General features: G+C 39.6%; 1 protein-coding gene and 1 non-coding gene across 5 annotated transcripts in view; one reads left to right on the forward strand and one right to left on the reverse strand.

The window, feature by feature from the left end:
- Positions 1–26,055, reverse strand: part of ARHGAP21 (Rho GTPase activating protein 21) — a 132,353-nt gene that overhangs the window by 76,175 nt on the left and 30,123 nt on the right. For all 4 annotated transcript variants that reach the window (XM_018057106.1, XM_018057103.1, XM_018057104.1 and 1 more), the window contains one exon: positions 2,995–3,174. In XM_018057106.1, the coding sequence (XP_017912595.1) occupies positions 2,995–3,174 (180 nt within the window). The remainder of the gene's footprint in view (positions 1–2,994; positions 3,175–26,055) is intronic.
- TRNAW-CCA lies at positions 20,861–20,932 on the forward strand. Its single transcript has one exon. It is a non-coding gene; the product is annotated as a tRNA-Trp (tRNA).

Raw genomic sequence — 26,055 nt, forward strand, 5'->3', positions numbered from 1 at the left:
GCAACTGTATGGATGGGGCTAGTACCTGGAAGAGAGGGCCAGGTTGGTTCATCACTTATGTACTAAACCTTAAAAAATGTGCCTTTTAAGGCTATTACAGCACTCAGAACTATCTTTGGGTAAGTTGGTTCCAAATTGCTATATCTTTAAAACTTTGAGGTTTATCTACTTGGTTACGTTCATTGCTACCATACTGTCTTGCCATGTTGTCTACCTCTAGCTGGGAAATTAGAAAAGCAATTTTGAAAACCTAGCATAAAAATGCATTTATTCAAATATTTGTTGAGGATCATATGAAAAGCAATGTACTATGTACAATGTACTGTGGAAAGAAAAACAAACATTTAGTGAAGGGCTGATAATTTGCTATGTAATTTTTGACCTTTATTTTGGCTGCCCAAATATGTAATTTTTTTCCTGGTTACAAGCTCTGTTCTGAGACTGTTCTGGCAACAAGGTTGCCAGCTACGTAACATAATAAAGACACTGTTGTATTAATGGTACATTTTCTGAAAGCTCTAAAATATTAATTTTTATATACTCCTTTGAAGTGGATGAACAAGTTTTCAAATTGAAAAGATTTCAATACATATTTTCTATGTAAAAGTTATAAGACTGAAACCTATTTGCAAGAACATCTATGTTAAATAACAGCATTAATCGCTGAGGTTTAATGAGCAATTACTGTCTGCCAATTTCTGTGCTGGTTTACATGTATTATATCACTTAATCAACCCAGCCACCCATGAGGAAGGTGCTGTCACTGTCTGTTAAGAGACTCATTCAAGGACACAAAGCTGACAAAGAGCAGAGACAGGACTCAAATCCAGACTCTTGACTCCAAAGACTGTGCTGCTAACAGTTACATTGTGCCACTGAAATTTCTAGAAATATTTTCCAACAATAACAATGCATTTTAAACCTATGTTTGGTAAAATTATCTTTTAAAATCTGTACTCTCTATATCACGATCTAATACTCTTCTTCAAAACAAAACCTAAAGACAAAAACAAAATTCTCCTTAATCTGTAATTAAAGCAAGGGATTCTATTACTCTCTTATGTGACCTAGTATCTAAGTTATACTACTTGAGGCATTTTTTAAGGTAAAGTAGATGTTTAGGGAATCCAGTTCAACTGTTTTATACATTTTAGGAACACCAATCTTGTCAGTTTAAATTCCAAAGGTAGCAATAATTCATAATTCTTAAAAATTCTTTAGTAGTTTTAAAAGTTTATATTTTCCAAGAAAAATATAGTTTAAAAACTGTTGTCTTTAGAAGCAATATGACACTACGTTATAAAAGACAGCCCTAGATTCACAGATATTTAGACTTAGAAGAGACTTTCAAATCTGCTAGTACAATTCCCTTGAATCAGAATGGAAATCTAGAGCCCAAAAGAAGTTAAGTGTCTTGGTCAAAGTCCCCCAAGTCTTCTGAATGTCATTATTTCCATTACACTGTTGTGCAATAGTTAAGCATCAGGCATTCACATTGGCCAAATTCAAATCCTAGGTCCACCACTTACTCATTACATGACTCAGATCAGTCTCCATATCTGTTATATGGGGCTAATAATAAAGTGAGATAACGCTCATAAAGAATAATAAAGAACACAGAACAAGTACTCAGCATGTCAGCTGCCATTACAGTGATTGCATTTGCCTTTTATTAGATCGTGTTCCTATATGTTGAAGCCTACCAGTATAATTCACTCGAGTGAGAAGCTGTGTTTAAATTCTGACTTGCCATCATATTACATATCTGAAAGTTAAGTACGAATCTAATTCCAATAACTCTACAACTATCCAAATATTTTAATGAACTATTTCCTCTGCATGCTCTGCCCGGAAAACTTATCCCATTTCTAGATATTAGAAAAAGCAGAAGCTTTTAATTTTAATTAGATCCCATTTGTTTATTTTTGCTTTTATTTCCAGAATTCTGGGAGGTGGATCATAGAGGATCCTACTGTGATTTATGTCTGAGAGTGTTTTGCCTATGTTCTCCTCTAGGAGTTTTATAGTTTCTGGTCTTACATTTAGATCTTTAATCCATTTTGAGTTTATTTTTGTGTGGGGTATTAGAAAGTGATCTAGTTTCATTCTTTTACAAGTGGTTGACCAGTTTTCCCAGCACCACTTGTTAAAGAGATTGTCTTTACTCCATTGTATATTCTTGCCTCCTTTGTCAAAGATAAGGTGTCCATATGTGTGTGGATTTATCTCTGGGCTTTCTATTTTGTTCCATTGATCTATATGTCTGTCTTTGTGCCAGTACCATACTGTCTTGATGACTGTGGCTTTGTAGTAGAGCCTGAAGTCAGGCAAGTTGATTCCTCCAGTTCCATTCTTCTTTCTCAAGATTGCTTTGGCTATTCGAGGTTTTTTGTATTTCCATACAAATCTTGAAATTATTTGTTCTAGTTCTGTGAAAAATGTGGCTGGTAGCTTGATAGGGATTGCATCGAATTTGTAAATTGCTTTGGGTAGTATACTCATTTTCACTATATTGATTCTTCCAATCCATGAACATAGTATATTTCTCCATCTATTAGTGTCCTCTTTGATTTCTTTCATCAGTGTTTTATAGTTTTCTATATATAGGTCTTTAGTTTCTTTAGGTAGATATATTCCTAAGTATTTTATTCTTTTCGTTGCAATGGTGAAACAGCAGAATGAAGTTTAGAATTAGAAGTGATAGTAAAAAAAAGATACATAGTTCAAAATTAGTATGATCTTTCAGAGGAGATTAAAGTTTTGTTCCAGAAGATAGGAATATATCTAAAAGATGGGAAAGGATATAATAAAAATGCAAACAGACTGGGTTGGCCAAAAAGTCTGTTTGAGTTCCTCCATAACATCTTATGGAAAAACCCAAAGGAACTTCTTGACCAACCCAATAACACTTAATCCTTAAAAGACAGAAGGCAGGATGAGAGGAAGACAAGGAGACAGCAACTGCCTGTGTTCTACTTTAATTACTTCTCTTACCTTAAATGAAAATTGAATTGCAGACTCTGGGGGATAAACAATAAAATGCCTCAATGTAAAACCAAAGCCTTGAGATGTTCTTTTCAACATAACTGTTTTGGGACCTGGCCAGGAGAACATTTCATCTTCGGATGGTGATATAGTTTCACTTTGTTCTTTTCCATCTTTACTTGTTGATACCTAAAAGGAAAAGACATTTAAATGTTAACTATATAGCACAATATATTTCATCATTTGGGGGAAATGTTATGTGTAAAAATATAGTAACTGAGTGCAGAGGGGAACTGACTGGAGAAAAAGAACCATATTGTGATGCATGAACTATACGTGGCATAAAAAAATCACACAGATTATCAAAAACTCAATTTTTTCCAAGATAGGGATGCTATGAAAAGTTAATCAGAAGCAAGAAAGAACTCTTGAAAGTGAGACATAAAATGTCAGGTTAAAATTTTAAATGCAATAGCCAAGACTAGATAAGCAGCATGGTCTGTGGAGACAGAACCAGAATAACCCCAGCAGGAGAACTGAACAAGTTGTAAAAATTCATACTACGGACTCTTAAGGTCATTAAAAATGATGGTAATAATAAGAAAAATGAGTTATGGCTGGGGATATTTATTATACACAGAATTTTAAAAAGAAGTCACACAAAAAATTTAAATGCAATAGAAAAACTAAAAGACAACATAAAGAAAATCTCAGAGCATTCAGGATTAAGAAACAAAAACCAGGAGAAAAATATGAAACTGCTGCTGAGTAAGAACCCTAAACATGTTGTCAGTCCAATGGCAGCAAAGGACATTAGAAAATAAGAGACCAGGCTTCAGGTTCTAAGCATAAATTCAGTTTCACATAAATAATCCTTCCCAAACCCTGGCTTTCCAGTTGTGTGCTTTCCTCACCCCCCACTCTTGGCTTTTATCTGGTCAGGAGTAAAAGCCCTCTGCAATCTCAAACCTAAGAGCCCACCCCTTCATCCCTCTCATACGCCAACCCTTACAAATTCTTCCATCTGAGGCTGACCCTACTGCCCCTTCCCAGCCCCTCACCGCCCCATGGCCTCACCTGTCCCTTAAACCAGCTTCAGTTCACTCTTCTGCCTTTTCTCCCCTCCTCAGAGTCATCTGAGAAAATCTAAACCTGGATAAATCAACATTGCCTGCTCTGCACCTGGACCCGTGCAGTTGAACACAGGTAAACAAAAACAGAAAATTAAGCCGCCTGCTATATCTCTCTAAGTTCATGATCACTAAGCTCACACGAGCCTTCAGTGTTGGCGTCCATTTCTCTGCAGTCCATTCATCCAATGACTATTCCATACCTTCTCCCCTACCCTCACTTGGCACTGATAACCCTGCTTTTATTACACCGAAAACTCAAGTACCAAGATGAGTACTTTGTCACCTTCCACATCTCCCCACCTACTCAGCTCTGTCCCACGTTCTCCTGTCTCCTTCCTGTGACAATGGCTGCACTCCCCATTGCTCTAAGGTCCCACCACTTAACGGAGTAGATTCCAGTCCCTCTTCCCAGACAAACACGTGGTCCCACCCATTCTTCCCTCCCTCTCTTACATCACACTTTCTCCTATGATCTCATTCCCATGGCGTGTGTGTACATTTTTGTAAGTTCTTTTATCTTAAAAGGACAGCAAAAGTCCTCTCTGACCACAGTCTTCTCCAGCCTCCTCTTTGTTTTTCTATGTTTAGAGCAAGACCCCTTGGAAGTTATCTATGAATGCTATCTCCAATTCTTTTTCTCCCATTTGTCTCTTAAGTCCCCTTAAATCAGGCTGTGGCCTCCCTATATCCCTGAAACTGCTCTTTCGTCAAGGCCCTGAAGGCTTCTACATCGTTATACTCAACGGTCAATTCTTAGCTCTTGTCTTCAGTGACCGATAGTTGGTGCAAGGATTACTTCCTGCTAGAGAAATTTCTCCACGAGACTGTCCACACTGAATTTCCTCCTAATTCCCAGGCTCCCTCTGCTCAATCTCCTTTGCTATCTCTTCAATAGCTCAACTTCTGAATTAAGGAATATAAGAAATCAACCCTGAATATTCATTTGGAAGGACTGACGCTGACGCTGAAACTCCAATACCTTGGCCACCTGATGCGAAGAACTGATTCATTGGAAAAGACCCTGATGCTGGGAAAGATTGACGGTCAGAGGAGAAGGGGATGACAGAGGATGAGATGGTTGGATGGCATCACTGACTCAATGGACATAAGTTTGAGCAAGCTCTGGGAGGTGGTGAAGGACAGGGAAGCCCGGTGTGCTGTGGTCTATCAGGTTGCAAAGAGTCGGACATGACTTAGCAACTGAACAACAAAAGGGCTCAGCCCACAGACCTTTCTACCTCTACTCTGGCTTTTGGTGATATCCTCAATTTTTATCTCTAGCTCAGACATCTCCCCAATCTAATAGGTATCTCAAACCTAATATGTCTACCTGTCTGTTAAGATTTTGTATGAAATTACTAGTTCCACAGCAGTTGTGCAATGTCACCTTTACAAATGACATACTTGAATATGCTTGATTCTACTACATTTTTAATTCATTTCACTGGTGAATCTTATTTATTCCTCTACAGCAATAAACCTTACATGAAGATATTCAAATTACAAAAACAAAAGTTCCTAGAAGCCATTTTTCAAGAGACTTCTAAATCCTAAATATTTTCATCATAAGTCAATATTTTGGCTATTACTAATTAGAAAGAAAGAAAATGAAGTCACTCAGTCGTGTCCAACTCTTTGCGACCCCATGGACTGTAGCCTACCAGGCTCCTCCATCCATGGGATTTTCCAGGCAAGAGTACTGGAGTGGGTTGCCATTTCCTTCTCCAGGGGATCTTCCCAACCCAGGGATCAAACCCGGGTCTCCCACATTGCAGGCAGATGCTTTACCTTCTGAGCTACCAGGGAAGCCCCATTACTAGTTAGCCATTCATCAATTTCACTTTTCCATTTGGGAAGACACGTATAGTAGCATTCCCCAAACCTGCAGTAGGGGAGACTGGACCAAGTCCTATTCAATGGAATGCAAGAATTATAAAATATAAAAATGAGCAGTATTTCTACACACTGTCTGTGTGTTCTCAGTTGCTTAGTAATGTCCAGTTCTTTGCAATTCTGTGGACTGTAGCCCACCAGGCTCTGTCCATGGAATTTTCCAGGCAAGAATACTGGAGTAGGTGACCATTTCTTTCTCCAGGGGATCTTCCCAACCCAGGGATCAAACCTGAGTCTCTTGCATTGGCAGGTGGATTCTTTATCACTGAGCCACCTAGGAAGCCCTTTTGCTGCTGCTGCTGCTAAGTCGCTCAGTCATGTCCGACTCTGTGCGACCCCGTGGACTGCAGCCTACCAGGCTCCTCCGTCCATGGGATTTTCCAGGCAAGAGTACTGGAGTGGGGTGCCATTGCCTTCTCCTAGGAAGCCCTTTTACACACTGACAATAGGCAACTGCAAATTAAAATTTCAAAAGTAACATTTAAAAAAAAAATTTTATTTTTAATTGGGGGATAATTGTTTTACCGAGTTGTGTTGGTTTCTGCCATATAACGTGAATCGGCCTAAAAATAACATTTAAAATGCAAAATACTTAGGGATAAATATGAGAAAAGATTTGCCAGACCTATAAACTGTAATTACAAAACTGACAGATGTAAAGAAGATCTAAATAAATGGAGAGATATGCCATGCTCACAGTTCAGAAGACTCAGTATTATTACAGTGTCAATGCTCCTGAAATTGATCTATAGATTCAGTGAAATCCCAATCAAAGCCCCAGGAGATTTTTGCGTAGAAGTTGATAAACTAAAATTCACTTTGAAATTAAAAGGACCTAAACAACCAAAAACAACTTTGAAGAAGCAGAACAAAACTGGAGGACTTACATTACAGGACTTTGTTTAAAGCTACAGTAATCAAGACTCTGAGCCACTGATGGAGACTTTGCACATTTGAAACTCATTTATCATAAATGCATTTTACCTTATTCCCCCTTCTAAGACCTGGAAATTTTGAGGGGGAGGGGGAATAACAGCAAACACCAACATGGGGGACTCAAGCTGAGTCTCAGTTCCAAAAATGATCATATAATCAGGTAGAATTTGTAGCAGGAAAGTTTTTATTCTAGGCTTAATTATCCAAAGAGTTTAGTTAAGCTTTAGGTTGTGACTGAATCTTCCTTTTGAGATCCAAAGGAGACAATTATTTTATCTTTGCATTTAAGTTCATTCCCTCCATATCTGTCCTCTCTCTCTCTCAAGTTTGTATTCTCGAGTGCATTTGGTATTGTTATTTTTTTTTTTTAGTCACTGTGATAGGTGTGTGGTATGCTAATATTTGCATTTCCCTAATGGCCCATGATAAACACCTTTTCAAGTGCTCAGCTGCCATCTCCTTATGTAATTTTAAAGCCCCAAAGAATCCCAGATATGATAGGTATAAGTGAATCGTTTTCTGAGGACACTGAGGCCCAGTTTAGCTAAGTGATGTATGTAAGACTTTTGTAGGCTAATTCAGAGTAAGCATTAAAATCATAGTTCCTGAATCTGAGGCGAGAGTGTTTCTCCTGTGTCAGTGTTTGTGCTTAGCCGCTCAACAGTTTCCGACTCTTTGCAACCCCATAGACTGTATCCTGCCAGGCTCTTCTGTCCACGGGGATTCTCCAGGCAGGAATATTGGAATGAGTCGCCATGCCTTTCTCCAGGGAAATCTTCTCAACCCAGTGATCGAGCCCAGGTCTCCTCATTGCAGGCGAATTCTATACCATCTGAGCCACCAAGGAACTTTTCATCATTTTTTCTATTGTGTAATCTGCATAGATTTTCTCCCCCAGTAGCGTGTGATCTAATTTATTGCTTTTATTTTTCTGCAGGACTCTAATTTTACAACTTTAAACAGTTTACGTGCATTAATTTCTAGTGTATTATTATGACTTGGGCCTCAAAGCTCCCAAACATATTCAAGCTTCCTTTTTCCTATGAACCATATAGATAAGGCTCTAGGATCCTGGTGTCATACTTCAAGTTGCTGCATAGAGCCTGCTGTGTCTTATTCTACTGAGTTCTTTACAAAATGGAGAAAATAGGATAAAGAGTAAGCAACTTCATTTTTGCTCTCTGCAGACAAAGTTGTTTTTTTCCAATGTCACAAAGCTCTGTTGTCTCGATTATTTCTCCCTCCCAAGAACATCACACTGAATCCTTTGCAGTCTCCCTACCTTTTCCCTACAAGGGAGAGGGGAGGGTGACCATTCTTCCTACATAAAGAGAGAAGATGAAAAGAAACACACACATGTGCCTTCCTCACTCTTTCCCCTCCTTACCCGCAGAGCCTTTTGATCTGCTGGATTTTATAACAAGGGCAAACTGCAGGCACACAGCGAAGGACACAGAAGTCAGATTCCTCCACTTGAGAGGACCCTTCAGACGCTATCTCTACACATGTTGCAGCTCCCCACCATGAGCAGCAATTTGTGTACTAATAGCCTCAGAGTGTAAGAAGCCTAGAAGTGGATGGAATCGTAGTGGTGGTCCCATGCCTTTGAACGAAGAACGGTCATCCGATTCCCTTAGGAGACTTCATAACAAGGTCGCCTGATTGAGCAATAACTCAAGGTTAAAAGAAACCAAAATAAAACATAGAAACTAGATATAACAACTAGACTAAGCAAAGAGGAGTGAGAGAGAAAGTATTGGGGGACACGCTAATCATGTAGCAATAAAGGTAATAATAACCTCACAGAAGCGAATGCACAGGTATGACAGCACCTTTGGGGATAATGGAAATGTCCTCAAAGTAGATTATAAACAAAGTTTCACTACTGTATAAATTTACTGCAAGCCACTGCGATGTACACTTACAATGGGTGACTTTTTTTATGGTATGTAAATAACACTTCAACAAAGATGCTTCAGAAGAAAAACTGGCATAGAAAGTACAAAGTCTAAATGTGTGCCAGAGGTGAAAGATGTAGGGCTGTCATGAAAGCAAACACAAGTGAGTTAAGAAGGAATCCCTTTATACACAGTGACTATAGAAGACTTCAACTATCTTTTGTAATTACTTGTAATTTAAATAGAATGGGGATAGCTTCCTAGTATATTCCAGGAATCATTCACAATAAAGCATAAGAAAGTATTGTATTATGTTCATTCTATAAGATCTTAATACTGATTCCATCATATACCTAAGATTATAAGCCCTACTCCTATGGATTATTGAAAATGATTTGCTATTTTTTAAAAAATTTTACCACTGATAAAATTAGTAGTACCAGTTACTTAAAGTAAGATTTTTCTTCCTTATTTTAGGGCCAGATTTGTTCACAGTGATGCAACCCCTTTTTAAGATGACACCTGCTTCCATGTTGCTGTAAATGGCATTATTTTGTTCTTTTTATACCTGAAGAGTATTCCATTGTATTTATGCATTGTATCTTCAGGGGCTTCCCAGATATCTCAGTGGTAAAGAATGTGCCTGCAATGCAGGAGACCAGGGTTCAATTCCTGGGTCAGGAAGATCCCCTGGAGAACGGAATGGCTACCCACTCCAGTATTCTTGCCTGGAGAATTCCAAGGATAGAAGAGCTTGGTGGGCTATAGTCCAAGGGTTCCTTTTTTCTTTTTTTATTGGAGTGGACAGAGGACCCTGGCAGGCTACAGTCTACAGTGTCACACAGAGTCGGACACAACTCAAGTGACTTGGCCTGCAGACATATGCTAAGCATACCTGACAATTCTGGGCTTGGAGCTTTCAAGTCTCTTTCTTAGCCAGGTTGATAACAATTGAAACCACTTTGATGTTTATTATCTAGATGCATCCAGATACATTTTTCCAATAATTAATTCTAGTTTTCAATAGATATTTTAATATTTAAGTGATAAAAGATGACGACCACAGAAATGTTAATATTCTCAGGAACTGAAGTTGAAAAATCTAGAGAATTCGCTTTCACTGCTGAGGGCCTGGGTTCAGTCCCTGGTCAGGGCCCTAAGATCCCACAAACCATGCAGAGCAGCCAACACACAGAAAAAGAGAAAAAAAGAAAAATCTAGATGCTTGGATTTAAGTTTTAAAATACTACTCAATTTTTTTTTTACAACTTAATTTTTAAGTTCATTATTGGACATTCATTTATAATATCTTTCATCTCGGTTGACTGTCAAGATGGGTCCTTTCTCCTGCTTTTCTGTATGGTTTCATTATAGATTGCTTTGAATTGGCTGATATTTTCCTATGTGATTTCCTTCTCTAGTCAGCATTCTGGTTTTTAATATAATTTTTATCTAGACAGTACTCTTCTTTCTTCTCTAAGATTTACTTTCAGATCCCATCACGTTGAAGACATGAGTTCTTAATTCCGCAATTTTAGAACTTCACTCTCACAGAAGATGGCTATGTTAAAACCTGAAGTAAATGAAAAAAATTAAAAAGAATGGTGTGAACTGTTTATAAATAGCTTAGCTCTGACTACCACTATGACTTTGAAACATTATTTCTAATTTACTTCTGACGTGTTATGTGAGTAAAAGTTGCTCAGTCGTGTCAGGCTCTTTGTGACCTCTTGGACTATGAAGTCCATGGAATTCTCCAGGCCAGAATATTGGAGCGGGTAGCCATTCCCTTCTCCAGGGGATCTTCCCAACCAAGGATCGAACCCAGGTCTCCCGCATTGCAGGCAGATTCTTTACTGTCTAAGCCACCAGGGAAGCTCAAGAATACTGAAGTGGGTAGTCTATCCCTTCTCCAGAAGATCTTCATGACCCAGGATTTGAAACGTGGTCTCCTGCACTGCAGGCAGATTCTTGACTAGCTGAGCTACCAGGGAATCTGTCAATATTATCAGTCTCACAAAATGTACTTCTCTTCACAAATTACCCATTTCCTGGGCATTTTCTCACAGTTGTCTTACTAGTAGTGATGGTGGGATCAGATTACACTTACTTTTGTCCCTTGGACCTTCTGTGACCAACAGTAAACGTTTTTGTGATATTAAAGGAAAGTCTGAGCTTGTTTCCTAAAATACAGAAAGCATTTTCAAGATGATACCTTAATGGTATCATCATGTGTCATCTGGCATTTGTATAACTTTCCCTATCATTTGAAAGAATTCCTCTTTATTACTGAATCCAGAAGCAAAGATGACTGAATCTAACTGGCATGCTTGCTGCATTCATCCTTTCATCTTTAATAGCTTCTGACATTGCTTCCTAATTCTGTTATCAAAAATATTCACTAAAGTAAAGGAGGCTGGGGAACGTGATTAGCTATTTACCAGGAAGAAGAAGAAAAGGGTTGATGAACAGCTAGGCAATCTCTGCTGTGGTTCACTGATTTTCACTGATACATAAAAGTTCATCGTGAATGTACCACTTTTTACCTATTATCCTCTAAATGGAAATAGGGTTTTCCCATTTTACTATTAGCAAAAAAATAGAAAAGAAAAAATCAAGTTGCTAAGAACATCTCCTGTTCATAAAAACACCTTTTACACCATAGTTTCTTAAGGTATTTACACAGTAGTTATCTGGTTTATTTTTTATGGTATTTACTTATGTTTACGTAGTATTTAGATGGTTTCTTTACGGTATTTACCTGGTATTGGATAGATGTTCATAGTTTAATGACAGATGGTAGCTTCACATAGTAAGTTTCAAACATGTAATTCAGAAACCTGACCTAGACCATGACTACCGTCAGTCACTACTCGCCATCTGGCCCATCACTCTTCTCCATCAAAGGGGCAAGCGGACTAGGAGAACCACCTGCCCTTTGCACATGCAGACTGTCAACATCCCACTCTCGAAGTTTCACATATATTCCTCCAGTGCTATGCTAAGGAATAATAATTTTTTAAAAATCTCTCATTTATTTAAAAACATTTATACACTGCAGGGCTGTTTCCTAAAGGAGAGAAAGCCTACACTCTATGTAGGGGGAATATTTCCACTTTAAGATACGTCACCAGCCCTATACCAAAACCTCTCTAATTATTAACTAGCATTAACTATGAAGGTGAAAGTTCAACTGGCACCCAGTAAGCAGGCATAGGGTATGCTCCACGTGTTACTTCAGTATTACCATATTGAACTACCATGATGGCGCTGACTGGCATCTATTTACATCTTTTTAAAATGAGGTTCAAAAAAAAAAAAAGTGACTTCCCCATAGTTGTAAAACATACAACTCCAATGCTAGAGCTCTCTAAAAAAATAACTCTCTACCCAAAAAGGTACAAGAACTCAACTCAATCTGATTCCAATACAATTTTTACTTACTTTTCCAGGACTATGTTTTTCAGAAAAAGAGTATTTGCTGAACCTTACAACTTTAATGACTTCTAAATAATATTTTATTTTTAAAAAAAAAGTTCATCAGTCCACTGATTAGCAAATAAAACTAAGCACACACTAAACTAACTTAACTATTTATTTCAACACATTAATCTCTTTACATTACATGGCAGATTTAAATCCACATAGGAGAATCCGTACAAAAGAATGACCTACTGTATACCTCAAGTATTTTTTTAATGAAGCCTTAGATAACTTAAATTTTTCTAGAAACAACAATTCCAAACTAAGTTCCTATCAAAAACAAAACTTCCAGAAGTTTATCAGTTTGATTGCTGAACAGCTTCTAAACATATTAGAAACGGGTCTGTAACAAATGACGACTGTCTATTTGGATGGCGAAAACTATTTAAATCTGCTTTACATATACCTTTTTCTCTTTCCTTTGTTAAACGAGTATAGAATAGAATGACTAAATGAAATACACGTCTAAAATGATAAAAAAAATCTAAAAATGTAATTTTAGCTGCTCAAGTACTTCCCCAAAAAACTATGTAGTGGCACTATATTAATATTTAATGTTTCTGCTTAATTGCTTTTTCCTTGCCTATATTTTAATAAATATGAAATTCTATAAGCAAGAAGAGAGCCAATTATATAATATAAAGAAATAAATAAGCCATTAAATACATATTTAAAAGTACAGTGGTGGTCAACCACATTCAGCACACACCCAAAATAATAACTGAGCATTATATCTATTGATATTTTACAGCCTCATACAATTCACAATAGTATAAGCACCTCGCCCCTGCTCTCAAAGCCTAACTAGCTATACGGAACATTTATAATCTATTTCTAAGCATGTCTACCAGAATCGGGGGATATAATTTTATCTATTTTCCTCATTTGCTGCGAACTTGTCAGAAAGTTATTCGCTAATCACAAAAATGGAATGACAGAATGACCATTTAGAACAACAACAAGAAAACCTTCTTTTTCGAATTTAATATCATACTGATAGAAGTCTTCCTAAATTATTAAGTCTAAAATCTCATTCCATGCCAAAAGATTTTCAGATTATAAAGGAAAGGTATTAAATTTCCAAAATATTTTTCTGCATAGGACTTCTGAAGGAATTACTTTACTAACCTGAAGTTTAGTTAAGTCTCTCATTAACAATATTCTCTACTAGCAGGAAAGGACACTGAAGAAAAGATATTATTCTAAATTCAATCAGGAAAAACCGTTTTTCTCATACTCTTCTACTGGAAGTACAATCTTTCTGTAAACCCTCTTGACAACATTTATCAAGAGACTTAAATTTTATACCTTTTAACCTAATAACTAATGAAATAATAAGAGGGTGAAGATTCATTTTACAAAATGTTCAGCCTAAGGTATAATAAACTCAACTCGGAAATTATTTCAAAGTCCAACAACAGCAAAAAAAAAAAAAAAAAGGAAGAGTTATATAAATAATGATACAGCTGAAATATGAAAAAAAAATTAATGACATGGGAAAGTGCCCAAAATATAATATTGAGGGGGAAAGTAAGGTTAAAATGTCCCAGTTTGACAAAGTGTTTTTTCAGTCTCTCTCTCTCAAACACACACACACAGAGTTTGGAATAAGGGGCCAGGGTCCTTTTTTTTTAGACAATTCATCAATTTTTATAAGAAACCCGTGTGAATGGTAACTTTTCACATCAGCCTGCATTGCTGTGCATCATTGTGTATCACCCAAGCTGCGTTTTGAACACTTTGTCTGCGTTAATCGAATAATCCACTCTTTTCTTGGTAACAAAGTGCCGTACAACATAAATCACCAACCAGTGCCTTGCAATACTCAGAGGCCGTCTCCCAGGGCCTGTATCTCATAGAGCCCCTGTGGCGAAGGGTATACCCTACCATCTTATAATTACTTGTTTGTACATCTATTGGAGAAGGCAATGGCACCCCACTCCGGTACTCTTGCCTGGAAAATCCCATGGATGGAGGAGCCTGGAAGGCTGCAATCCATGGGGTCACTATAAGCCGGACACGACTGAGCGACTTCACTTTCACTTTTCACTTTCATGCACTGGAGAGGGAAATGGCAACCCACTCTAGTGTTCTTGCCTGGAGAATCCAGGGGACTGGGGAGGCTGGTGGGCTGCCGTCTATGGGGTCACACAGAGTCAGACACGACTGAAGTGACTTAGCAGCATACATCTATATTTTCAATCTTAGAGTAGTTTCCTGGGGACACAGGAGAATAATGTCTTAATTCAGTGCCCATCAAAAATTCTGACAAAAAATAGGACTCAAAAAAAAAAAAAGGTGAAATCTACATGAATTAAACAAGTAAAGTTGACATAAAACAAGGACAATGGAAAACAAAACGATTGCTTTAAAACTCTGATGGGGAATTACTCCTGTTTAAGTACTTCCCCATTTTTCTCATTAGAGACAGTAAGGGCATATAGCTCTATTTCTCATCAAATAGACAGAGAGTGAAACAGACAGAAGCTCAAATATAGATGTCTATTTTTACACATATTTTCTTGTAAAGAGTCTCTATGACCAGATAATAGGGTTATTTTCAGAAGCTGCTTTTTTTCTGATATGAATAAAATTTTGTTTACTCTGAATCAGAGAACAGACTGTATTTTTAGGGGAAAAACAATCACCTCCCTATCCTTTGGGCAGACAGGAATCTCCGAATTAAGAAGCAAGCTTAAATTTCAGTTCATCTTAGCTACTAATGAAATACTGCAGCCCCCTCTGAGCAGACACAGTGATACTGACCACATATAGAGCTAGTGAAGATATGGGTACAGAAGGTCAGACCCATATCATGTGATTTCCCTATTTTGCTTGAAGCACTGTAATGACCTAGAGTGCCAGAGATTCATCTTGCTAAAAGTCCATACAAAAAAGCTTTCTGAATCTACGTTGATTTTAGATGATCAAAGATACTATGCTACCAACCAGTGTTAACAGTTGCTTCAATTTCGTCAGCCTGAACTATGGAAAAATTTCACAGACTTTCATATAGCTGGAAGGAAACATGGAGATAATATAATCCAACTTGGCCATTCACCATTTTATTAAGCACTGAGTCTCCAAGAGGTTGAGCAACTTGCCAAAAGTTACACGCTGATGGGTGACCCGAACTATTCATTAGGGTCCAACTGAAGTAGGATAGACTGGGCAGAGAGTATTACTCCAATGGATCAGGAGCAAATGGGAAAATAATTCATAAAAGATGTTGAAATGGTTTTTGAAATGTGTAAAAATATAGGTCTCTCTATGTTAGCTAGGATGAAGACACCCCATATCATGTGAATTATTCTTTTACTCACTAGCTCTCAAAGAATGTAGATCATCATAATCTGTTATTTCCAGGAGAACAAGGGCATCCTGATACATAAGGTAAGCTCAGTCCTATAAGAAACTTGCCCCCATGAATGGGAAGAGGTATAAACCTTAAAAGGAGTCACATAAAACTACATCTTCTAAAGAGGACTCTCTCCCCTCACCTTTTCCTTACCTTTTGTTGAAAGAAAGCTTCAAATAGAAGCTCTATACACAAAATATCAAATATATAGGGCTGCTCTGTCTGGGGATAGGGGCTGGAGAGTTTGTATAGAAACCTGCTCCCTTTTGCTAGTTCCTCAGACACCTGAACAGTCTGTTAAGGAGTTTAAAGATCAGAGAGGTAGGTCAATCAACTTAAATTTACTAAACACAAAAATAGAGACCCAGAGAGACTTGCTGATGGTCTCACAGCTAATCAGTGACACAGTTTAGGCTAGAACCTAAGTTTCCAATCTCCTGATCCTGGAACTTCCTCACTGTATTATACCACGAATGGATAGGTTTAGCAATTCAAGGATACCAGCTACTGGATCAGGCACTCTTTGCTTTTTCCATTATAAGTGATATTTATCAGATGCATATATTCATTCAAGACAAATTAGAAAATAGAGTTGAGCAAAAAAACAATAATAACTTACATACCATTACCCCTCTAGAGAATACTGATGCCAGTAGTTTGGGATATATTATACATATATATATATTAATTAGACCTTTTCATATGAAAATATATACAAACACACACAAGAAAAATGCTCTTCTAATCTTATTTTTACTTAATATGTTATGAATGTCTCTCTGAGTTAATATAGCGTGTGTGTGCGTACTAAATTGTGTCTGAATCTTTGCAACACGGTAGACTATATAGCCCACCAGTCTCCTCTTCCATGGAATTTTCCAGGCAGGAATACTGGAGTGGGTTGCCATTTCCTACTCCAGGGGATCTTCTTGACCCAGGGATCAAACCTGCGTCTCTGGCATCTCCTGCATTGGCAGGCGGATTCTTTACCACCATTGCTACCTGAGAAGCCCAATATAACATATATCTATATATTATTTTTCAAGACTGCATGGTATTTCACCATATCGATAAATGAAACTTCATTTATTCACTTTTCTTTTTGCTATTTGGAATGCACAGTTTATTAAGTCTTTTTATACTACTACCACTATTATTGCTTATTACTACTGCTACTACAACCACCTGTGGACCAATTTCTGTGAAAAACCAGGAATAGGTCATTGGGATAAATTCCAAAGAATGAAGTTGCTGTAACATCATTATGCTGTTTTACGGTTTTATACTCAAAGTGTCAAAGGGCCATCTATAAAACAGGGACCAAGTCATACACCTCCTACCGACAGTACATCAAACTACTATATCCATATTCTTGCCAACACTGGGCAGTCATTCTTTGCTAACAAGCTAAGATGAAAACTGATTCTTACTGTTTTAGTGTTTTGTTTCTTTCATTTGTAGTGAAACTAAACATCTTTGCAGGTAACATCCAATTCTTAAAGACCTATAATATAAATAACACAGAAGGGACTTCCCAGGTGGTCCAGTGGCTAAGATTCCATGCTCCCAGTACAGGGGGCTCAGGTTAGACCTCTGGTCAGGGAACTAGATCCCAGCTGCCACAACTAAGGATCCCACGTGCTACATCTTAAAGATCCCACCTGCCACAACTAAGACCCACGCCAGCCAAACAAATTAATTTTAAAAAAAATAGAAAAGAATACACAGGTATGTCTCAACTTGTTTGAGACTGAATTGCAAAGAAACACATTGTCGCTGTTCAGAACACAGTTCTCAGACAAAATGAGGGTTGACAGCAATGTCTCAAAACACAGTAATAGAAACCAAAGCAAAATTTCTGAACTGGAAAGGGAACTTAAAGTGCACAGGGATCCAGAGGTGACAACTAGGGGAAGCAGACCCCAGATCGCAGAGAGGAGACAAGCTCCCCGAGGAAAGAGGGTTAAACTGGCTCATGCTCAAAATAATCTGAGCACTGAGATGCACCCTAACTTCAGAACACCAGACACCAGGGCAGATCCAGTTTTGAGTTGCTATGTCCAGCCAAGGCAGATGACGTGACGCTCACTAACTGCTAACTGCATGCATGATCCACCAGGGGAAGACCGGCCTTGGAAAGGGAGCAACTCGGCTCTGCTCCGGACTTCTAATGTGGTAATGTACTGTCTGCTTACAGCCTTTCAGATGCACCACTGTTTCTAGTCGAACCCAATAGTGTCTTGTTTATTTCAAAAACCCAGCTAAGTAAAAACATTCCAAATGCAGGAGGTCCTTGTTTTATAATTTGTTCATGAAAAGTAATGATTAAATACCAAGAAGTATTTTGAACATATTTTACAGGCCCTAGTGGAGCTTACTGTATAAAAGAACCCAGGGAGAAAGCCTTTGGGAAAGCAATAAATTATTTTAATCACTCCATAATTTATGTCCCATAAATACAATTGCCTTTCAACATAACGTTTTTTTCTGGAAACTACATTATAAAATGAATCACTTGAATAGATAATATTTTTACATAGAAAAGAATGCTTTAATTGGCTAAAACACAGAAATGATTCAACAACACATCCGGAAAGTAAATATATAGCAATTAGAAATCTCTAAAATCATTTCCAAGTGCAGTCACAGATTTTAAACAAGCATAATTAAACCAGCTGGATATTATATAAGAAGCTTAAAGTATTATAAAGTACATACAGCAGTCATAAAAATACAAATCCAATCTATCTTAAATTTTACTGAAAATTTATAAGGCAGAAATAAGAACCATTAATCATTCAGATCAACCTGAACAGCCCAAAGAAAATTTTCTATTAAAAGGGCTTTTTACGCTCCTTTACATTCCTTTGCTTTGGCTATAGTGCAAGCAGTTTATGGTTCAGCTGGATGCCACAGGGCATTTCTTTAAATAGTAGCTGGTGGGACCATCTCCCAAATCAATTTCCAGACCTTTGTTAGTGATATTGATATTCTTGTGATTGTTGCTGCTATTGTATTAATTCAAATTTAAATAATTATAATTTCCATAGGAAGAAACAAGAGTCTGCCTATAAAATAACTTTATGTTTGGAAAATTGCTTTTCCTACATCCATTTTAGCGAGGCTAAAAGGGCAATCCCACTCTCTGCAGATCTTTATTTTTTAAGATTTTTTTTTTTTAATGTGGACCATTTTTAAAGCCTTTATTGAACTTGTTACAATATGACTTCTAATGTTTATGTCCTGGTTTTTTGGGGAGGAACCATGTGGGATCTTTGCTCCCTGACCAGGGATTGAACCCGCAACCCCCTGCACTGAAAGGCGAAGTCTTAACCACTTGACCCCCAAGAAAGTCCTTGTTCCTTCTATTATTAAAAATCTTTACATTCAAGTAGATAGAGTCAACGCAGAAAATATTTAATATGTAGTTCCTAGGAACATCTGGAAGATAAAAGTTGCTTAAAGGAGACTAACTTGCTTTGGTTACTCAAACATGCTTAGTTGCTCAGTCGTGAGCGACTCTTTTTTCAACCCTATGAACTGTAGCCCACCACGCTCCTTTGTCCATGGGGATTCTCTAGGTAAGATATGGGAGTGGGTTGCCACGCCCTCCTCCAGGGGATCTTCCCAAGTGAAGTGAAGTCGCTCAGTCGTGTCCAACTCTTTCTGACCCCATGGACTGTACCCTACCGGGTTCCTCCGTCCATGGGATTTTCCAGGCAAGAGTACTGAAGTGGGCTGCCATTTCTTTCTCCAGGGGAACTTCCCGACCCAGGGATCAAACCCAGGTCTCCTGCATTGTAGGCAGACGCTTTACCGTCTGAGCCACAAGGGAAGCCCAACCAGAGACCAAATCCACATCTTCCACATTGCAGGTGGATTCTTTACCATTTGAGCCGCCAGGGAAGCCCAAGAATACTGGAGTGGGTAGCCTATTCCTTCTCCAAGGGATCTTCCCAACCCAGGGATTGAACCAGGCTCTCCTGCATTGCAGGTGGATTCTTTACCAGCTGAGTTACCAGGGAAGCCCCAAGATTTGTCTACATTATTACTACTATATCAACAAACTTAAACATTAATATCAGGCACTAATTTAATATTAAATATTTCCCAGTTCATGTGAACCTGAAACTCAAATTAACCATGGCAATGTGATTTAAAAAAAAAAAGACACACACACACATATAGACCCACAGGGAGGCCTCAGTTCTTATTTTTGTTTCAATTCCAAGTCAGGTACAACAGTATAAAACCCATGAGTTTACAAATTCAAATAGACTATTCAAAGAAACCAAAAATTCGATGACATCATTCCTCTTGTGTGTATTTTTAACACTGTACTCAAAGATATTGGGTGACTTATCCAAGTTCTTACAACTAGGGAATAATGGGCAAAGAAATCCAAGTGGCCAGTAAAAGATGCTCAAGCTCATTAGTCATCAGGCAAATGGAAATCAAAACCATTATAAGACATTATGACAAAGAGAACAAAATGGCTAAAAAAAAATTTTTAACTGGCAAACAATTATTGGCAATGACATAGTGTAACAAGAATTCTCAAATATTGCTGATGAGAATATAAACTGGTACAACCACTTTGAAAAGCTGCTTGGTAGGATCTGTCAATGTTGGGCCATAAAATGTGAACATCCCGTGTCCCGGGAACTCCACTCCCAGATCAACACTTGACAGAAATCCATACATGCAAAGCCATGTGCAAACATGTCCATAGCAGCATTATTGAGGATGGCTGAAACTGGAAATGAGCTTGATGCCATCAAAAGTAAAATGGATAAATTGTGGCTTATTCATAAAACTACTATACATAACATTTTTTTAAGGTTTACAGCTAAGGCAACAACCTGGATGAATTGAAAGCTAATCCTAAGTGGAAAAAAGTCAAACACAAATGCAATAACATTCATAGTAAAATTGGGCGAACCAATACATGGTGATGTATGCCTAGAGAGTTATAATATTTGGAGGAGAGGATAATATGCAGGGGTACAAGAGGCTGAAGGGCTGCATCTATAGCTTTATTAGGGTAATGATGCCACAGGTGTATTTACTTTGTAAAATTCATCAACCTATGTATTTATGATTTAAAGGTATTTTAGGTATTGCTATATAAATATATAAAATACCCTTATTTTAGGTACTGCTATAGGGAAGCTTCCCTGGTGGCTCAGAGGTTAAAGCGTCTGCCTCCAATGCAGGAGACCCAGGTTCGACCCCTGGGTTGGGAAGATCCCCTGGAGAAGGAAATGGTAACCCACTCCAGCATTCTTGCCTGGAGAACCCTATGGACGAAGAAGACTGATAGGCTACAGTCCATGGGGTCACAAACAGTCGGACACGACTGAGTGACTTCACTTTCACTTAGGTATTGCTATATTTCTAGTTAAAATGTTTACATGTTTGTTTAAATACAAATCTGGATCGGTCAGTTTCATGCTGAAAACCCTGCAACTGGCTTCTCATCACACTGGGAAGAAACTCCAAAACCCTTCTCTTATAGACCCTTCCTGACCCAGTCCTGGATGTGTCTGATTCCCTCCTTTCCCTCTGTTCACAGATTCCTGCCACACACATCTGGCTGCTTCAAACACACCAAGCTCTTTCCCATCTCAAGGATTTTACCTTTGCTGGTGCTGCTGCTGAGTCGCTTCAGTCGTGTCTGACTCTGTGCAACCCCATAGCCGGCAGCCCATCGGGCTCCCCCATCCCTGGGAGCCTCCAGGCAAGAACACTGGAGTGGGTTGCCATCTCCTTCTCCAGTGCATGAAAGTGAAAAGAGAAAGTGAAGTCGCTCAGTCATGTCCGACCCTCAGCAGCCCCATGAACTGCAGCCTACCAAGCCCCTCCATCCATGGGATTTTCCAGGCAAGAGTGCTAGAGTGGGGTGCCATTGCCTTCTCTGTTTTACCTTTGCAGTTCCCACTATCTGGCATGCTGATATCTGTATGGCTTGCTTCCCTAATTCATTTAGGATTCTGCTTAAACATCATCAACACAGAGAAGTGACTTTGAAATAGGAAGAAAGGGGGACTCTTCCACCATCTTGGACCTAGTTGGTTCTAACCAGGCTTTGTCATGTCCTATGACTATGTCAGTCCTAAAGGAAATCAACCCTGAATATTCGCTGGAAGGACTAATGCTGAAACTGAAGTTCCAATACTTTGGTCACCGGATGCAAAGAGCCAACTCACTGGAAAAGACCCTGATACTGGGAAAGATTGAGGCCAGGATGAGAAGGGGTGACAGAAGATGAGATGGCTGGATGGCATCACCAACTCAATGGACATGAGTTTGAGCAAGCTCTGGGAAATAGTGAAGGACAAGGAAGCCTGCTGTCCTCCAGTCCATGGAGTCGCAAACAGTCGGACATGACTTAGAAATTTGCTATGTCATTCTTTTAAAGGTTGCACCCTGCTCTCTCCCCTCCTGTCTCAACTTCAGAGGGGCTTTTCCTGACCACCTTTATCTAAATTAGTCTTCCCATTGGGACTTCCCTGATAGCTCAGTTGGTAAAGAATCCACCTGCAATGTGGGAGACCTGGGTTCGATGCCTGGGTTGGAAAGATCCCCTGGAGAAGGGAAAGGTTACCCACTCTAGTATTCTGGCCTGGAGAATTCCATGGGCTGTATAGTCCATGGGGCTGCAGAGTCAGACATGACTGGGCAACTTTCACTTTCAGTCTCCCCACTGCTCCATCCTGTTTTGCTTTTTTCCTCATAGTGCTTGTCACAATCTGAGACAATATTGCATGTTTGATTATTGACTCCCATTAAAACGTAAGGTCCATCAGAGCAGGGACTTTTGTTTTGTTCATGTCAGAATAGTACCACAAAGTAGGTACATAAAAAAATGTAGCAAATGAATAGAAACTGAGCATTTTCTCCTCCTGTTTAAGGGAAAGCTTTTATTTGCAATTATATATTTATTTCTGCTTATACGTTTAATATCTGTCTTCCCACTTGATTACAATCTCCAGGAACACATCTTATAGGGAATGCCTAACATAGGGAATGCCTAGCACAGCAGAATGAAATGGCAACCTACTCCAGTGTTCTTGCCTGGAGAATCCCAGGGACGGGGGAGCCTGGTGGGCTGCCGTCTATGGGGTCGCACAGAGTCAGACACGACTGAAGCGACTTAGCAGCAGCAGCAGCAGCAACATAGCAGCCAGGCAAAAACCAGGCACTGAGTCAACATGTCTGGAAGCAAGATACAGTACATCAATACACCACCAACGCACTTCCCTGACGGCCCAGCGGCTAAGACTGTATTCTCAATGCAGGGAGCCCTGGTTCAGTCCCGGGGCAGGGCACTAGATCCCACATACCACAACTAAAGATTCTCCAAGCCACAACTGAGACCTGCTGCAGCCGAAAACATAAATAAATAAAAAACTTTTAAGAATTACACCACTGAAATTTTTTTTCCTAAGGTCACTACAAATATGCATCGTAACAGGCCAGTCAGGATCTAAACACTGGGATTATCACCTGAGGTAAACTTCTTTAATCTCCAGGCCATAAAAAGCACCATCCCCACCTCCCCACCAAACATAGGCCCAGAATTATCAGTGTAAGAAAGTATTTTGACTGCTCACCATTATTTATGGTAAACTTAACCTGTTCTCACGGAGAAGGCAATAGCACCCCACTCCAGTACTCTTGCCTGGAAAATCCTATGGACAGAGGAGGCTGGAAGGCTGCAGTCCCTGGGGTCGCTGAGGGTTGGACACAATTGAGTGGCTTCACTTTCACTTTTCACTTTCACGCATTGGAGAAGGAAATGGCAACCCACTCCAGTGTTCTTGCCTGGAGAATCCCAGGGACGGGGGAGCCTGGTGGGCTGCCGTCTATGGGGTCGCACAGAGTCGGACACGACTGAAGTGACTTAGCAGTAACCTGTTCTCATCCGTGCAGAAACGAGTTCCCACAGCAGGCCTGAGACTGCTGTCCTCAGAGAGGCCTGCTTAAGAGGTTGGCCATGGTTGGCGTCTGGGAACTTGGACTTCAGGGGGGCTCCCCTCATTCCCTCACGGATAAGAGTGGCCCTCTGGGCCTCAGTTGTTAGTGCAGACAGTGCGGTTCCTGCTGAGCCGCTGCCTTCCTTCTGGGGCCTGGAATTCTGGCATATGCTAGTCACATGACTGGCCCCCAGTGAAAGCTTTGTCTTACACGAGCCCCCCTCGTGTCAGACGTGTCCCTCGTGTTGTCACAGTTTGTGCTGGAGGAACTGAGTGCACTTCGTGTGACTCCGCTGGGAGAGGACCCTGCAAAGCTTGTGCATGCTTCCTCCGAGCTTTATCTCGCGCGTCTTTGCCCGTTGCTGATTTTGCTTTGAAACCTTCTGCTGTAATGAATGACGGTTCTGGGTACCACTGCCTCATGAATTCTCTAAGTCACTGAACCAGGAGGTGATCTAGGGGGTCCCCCTCTCAATTCTCCCAATTCTTAAACAGATGATGATCAATCACAACTGCAGAAGAAACAGAGGAAGAAAAAGAACAGTGACACCCGCCTTCTGGCATTCCTGCCTCTGAACAGTCCCCTCCTCTTGAGTGTGGGCTGGGCCTGATGATTCGCTTCTAATGTTTGGAATTCAGCCAACGTGATGGATGTCACTTCCGAGATTAGATTACCAAAGACTGCAGCCTCCGCCTTGCCCACTCACTCCGTCTGGCTCTCCTCTTTGGCTTTGTATGACGTAAAGAATTTCTTATTGTTACAACTGGAAGAAGGAAGCCCTGAAAATCCTCTAATCAGATTATAGATAAGAACACTAAAATCCAGAGAAATGACAGAATTGTTCAGAATCACACAACCAAGAGATGGCAGGGCAGACAGATATGCAGGAACCTCTACTCATAGTCCAAGGCTCACTCTTTCCACCAGACCATCCAACATGCCCCAAGGCTGGGGAGGATGAACATAAAAAGCTAATGTTTGTAAGTGCTTTTCTCCTTGCAGTCAATCTCAGCTATCATCAAAACATGTGACTCTGTCATCCTATTTATCTGCAGACCATTTGCTCTGTCCTGAAATCTGCCTTTTCCTTCAGAGATTTCAATTTCGTCTTTCTCACTCATTTAAACCTGATTTCACCCATCAAAAGCTCCCAGGAAGAAGACTAGGCCAAGATAGTGTCAGCCTCTGGGCCCTCTAAGTAACAAGTCCAGAGGCACCTGGCTTGATGCTCAACATCAATATAAACTAGATATTTAAACTAACTAAACTAAGCTCAACACTCTAACTTCACCAGCTTTCAGATCAAAAGCAATTATGAATATCGCTACAGGACATTAATGACATTACTTTGTGAATTTTTTTTAAATGTGGACCATTTTAGTCTTTATTGAATTTGTTACACTGTTGCTTGGCTCAGCAGTAAAGAATCTGCTTGCCAAAGCAGCAGATCCTGGAGTCACAGGTTCGATTCCTGGGTCAGGAGGATCCCCAGAAGGAAACAGCAACCCATTCCAGTGTCTTGTCTGGGCAATTCCATGGAGGAGCCTGGAGGGCTACAGTCCATGGGCTCACAAAGAGTCAGATGCGACTTAGCAACTAAACAACAACAAACAGCAATATTGCTTCTGTTTCATGTTTTGGTTTTTTTCAGCCATGAGGCATGTGGTATCTTAGCTCCCTGACCAGGGATCAAACCCAAGCCCCTCCACAGGAAGGTGAAGTCTTAACCACTGAACTGCCAGGGAAGTACAATGCTACTTTTTAAAACTTTCTTTCAACATTTTTCTCTGTTCATGCAGACTCAATGTTTATCACGAATTGCTTATATTAACATGGTCACCGACTCATAATATATTTGTTTATATTTATATATTAACAAAGCTAAAGTTTATAAAGAAGGCTGGGCACCAAAGAATTGATGCTTTTGAACTGTGTTGCTGGAGAAGACTCTTGAGAGTCCCTTGGACTGCAAGGAGACCAAACTAGTCAATCCTAGAGGAAATCAACCCTGAATATTCATTGGAAGGACTGATGCTGAAGCTCCAATAGTTTGGTCACCTGATGTGAAGACCCAACTCACTGGAAAAGACCTTGACGCTGGGACAGATTGAAGGCAGGAGGAGAAGCAGGCAACAGAGGATGAGATGGTTGGATGGCATCACCAACTCAATGGACATGAGTTTGAGCAAGCTCCAGGAGATAGCGAAAGACAGGGAAGCCTGGTGTGCTGCAACCCATGGGGTTAAAAAGAGTCGGACACGACTTAGTGACTGAACAATGGACAACAAAGTCTCAGTATCAGAAGGACTAAGAAAGTGACATCAGCTAACCAACATTACAAGGCACTTAAATCTCACAGCTACCACTATTTACGGCAAAATCAAACTCT

This window comes from Capra hircus, chromosome 13 (genome assembly GCF_001704415.2).
Source record: "Capra hircus breed San Clemente chromosome 13, ASM170441v1, whole genome shotgun sequence".
In the NCBI taxonomy this organism is placed as follows: domain Eukaryota; kingdom Metazoa; phylum Chordata; class Mammalia; order Artiodactyla; family Bovidae; genus Capra; species Capra hircus.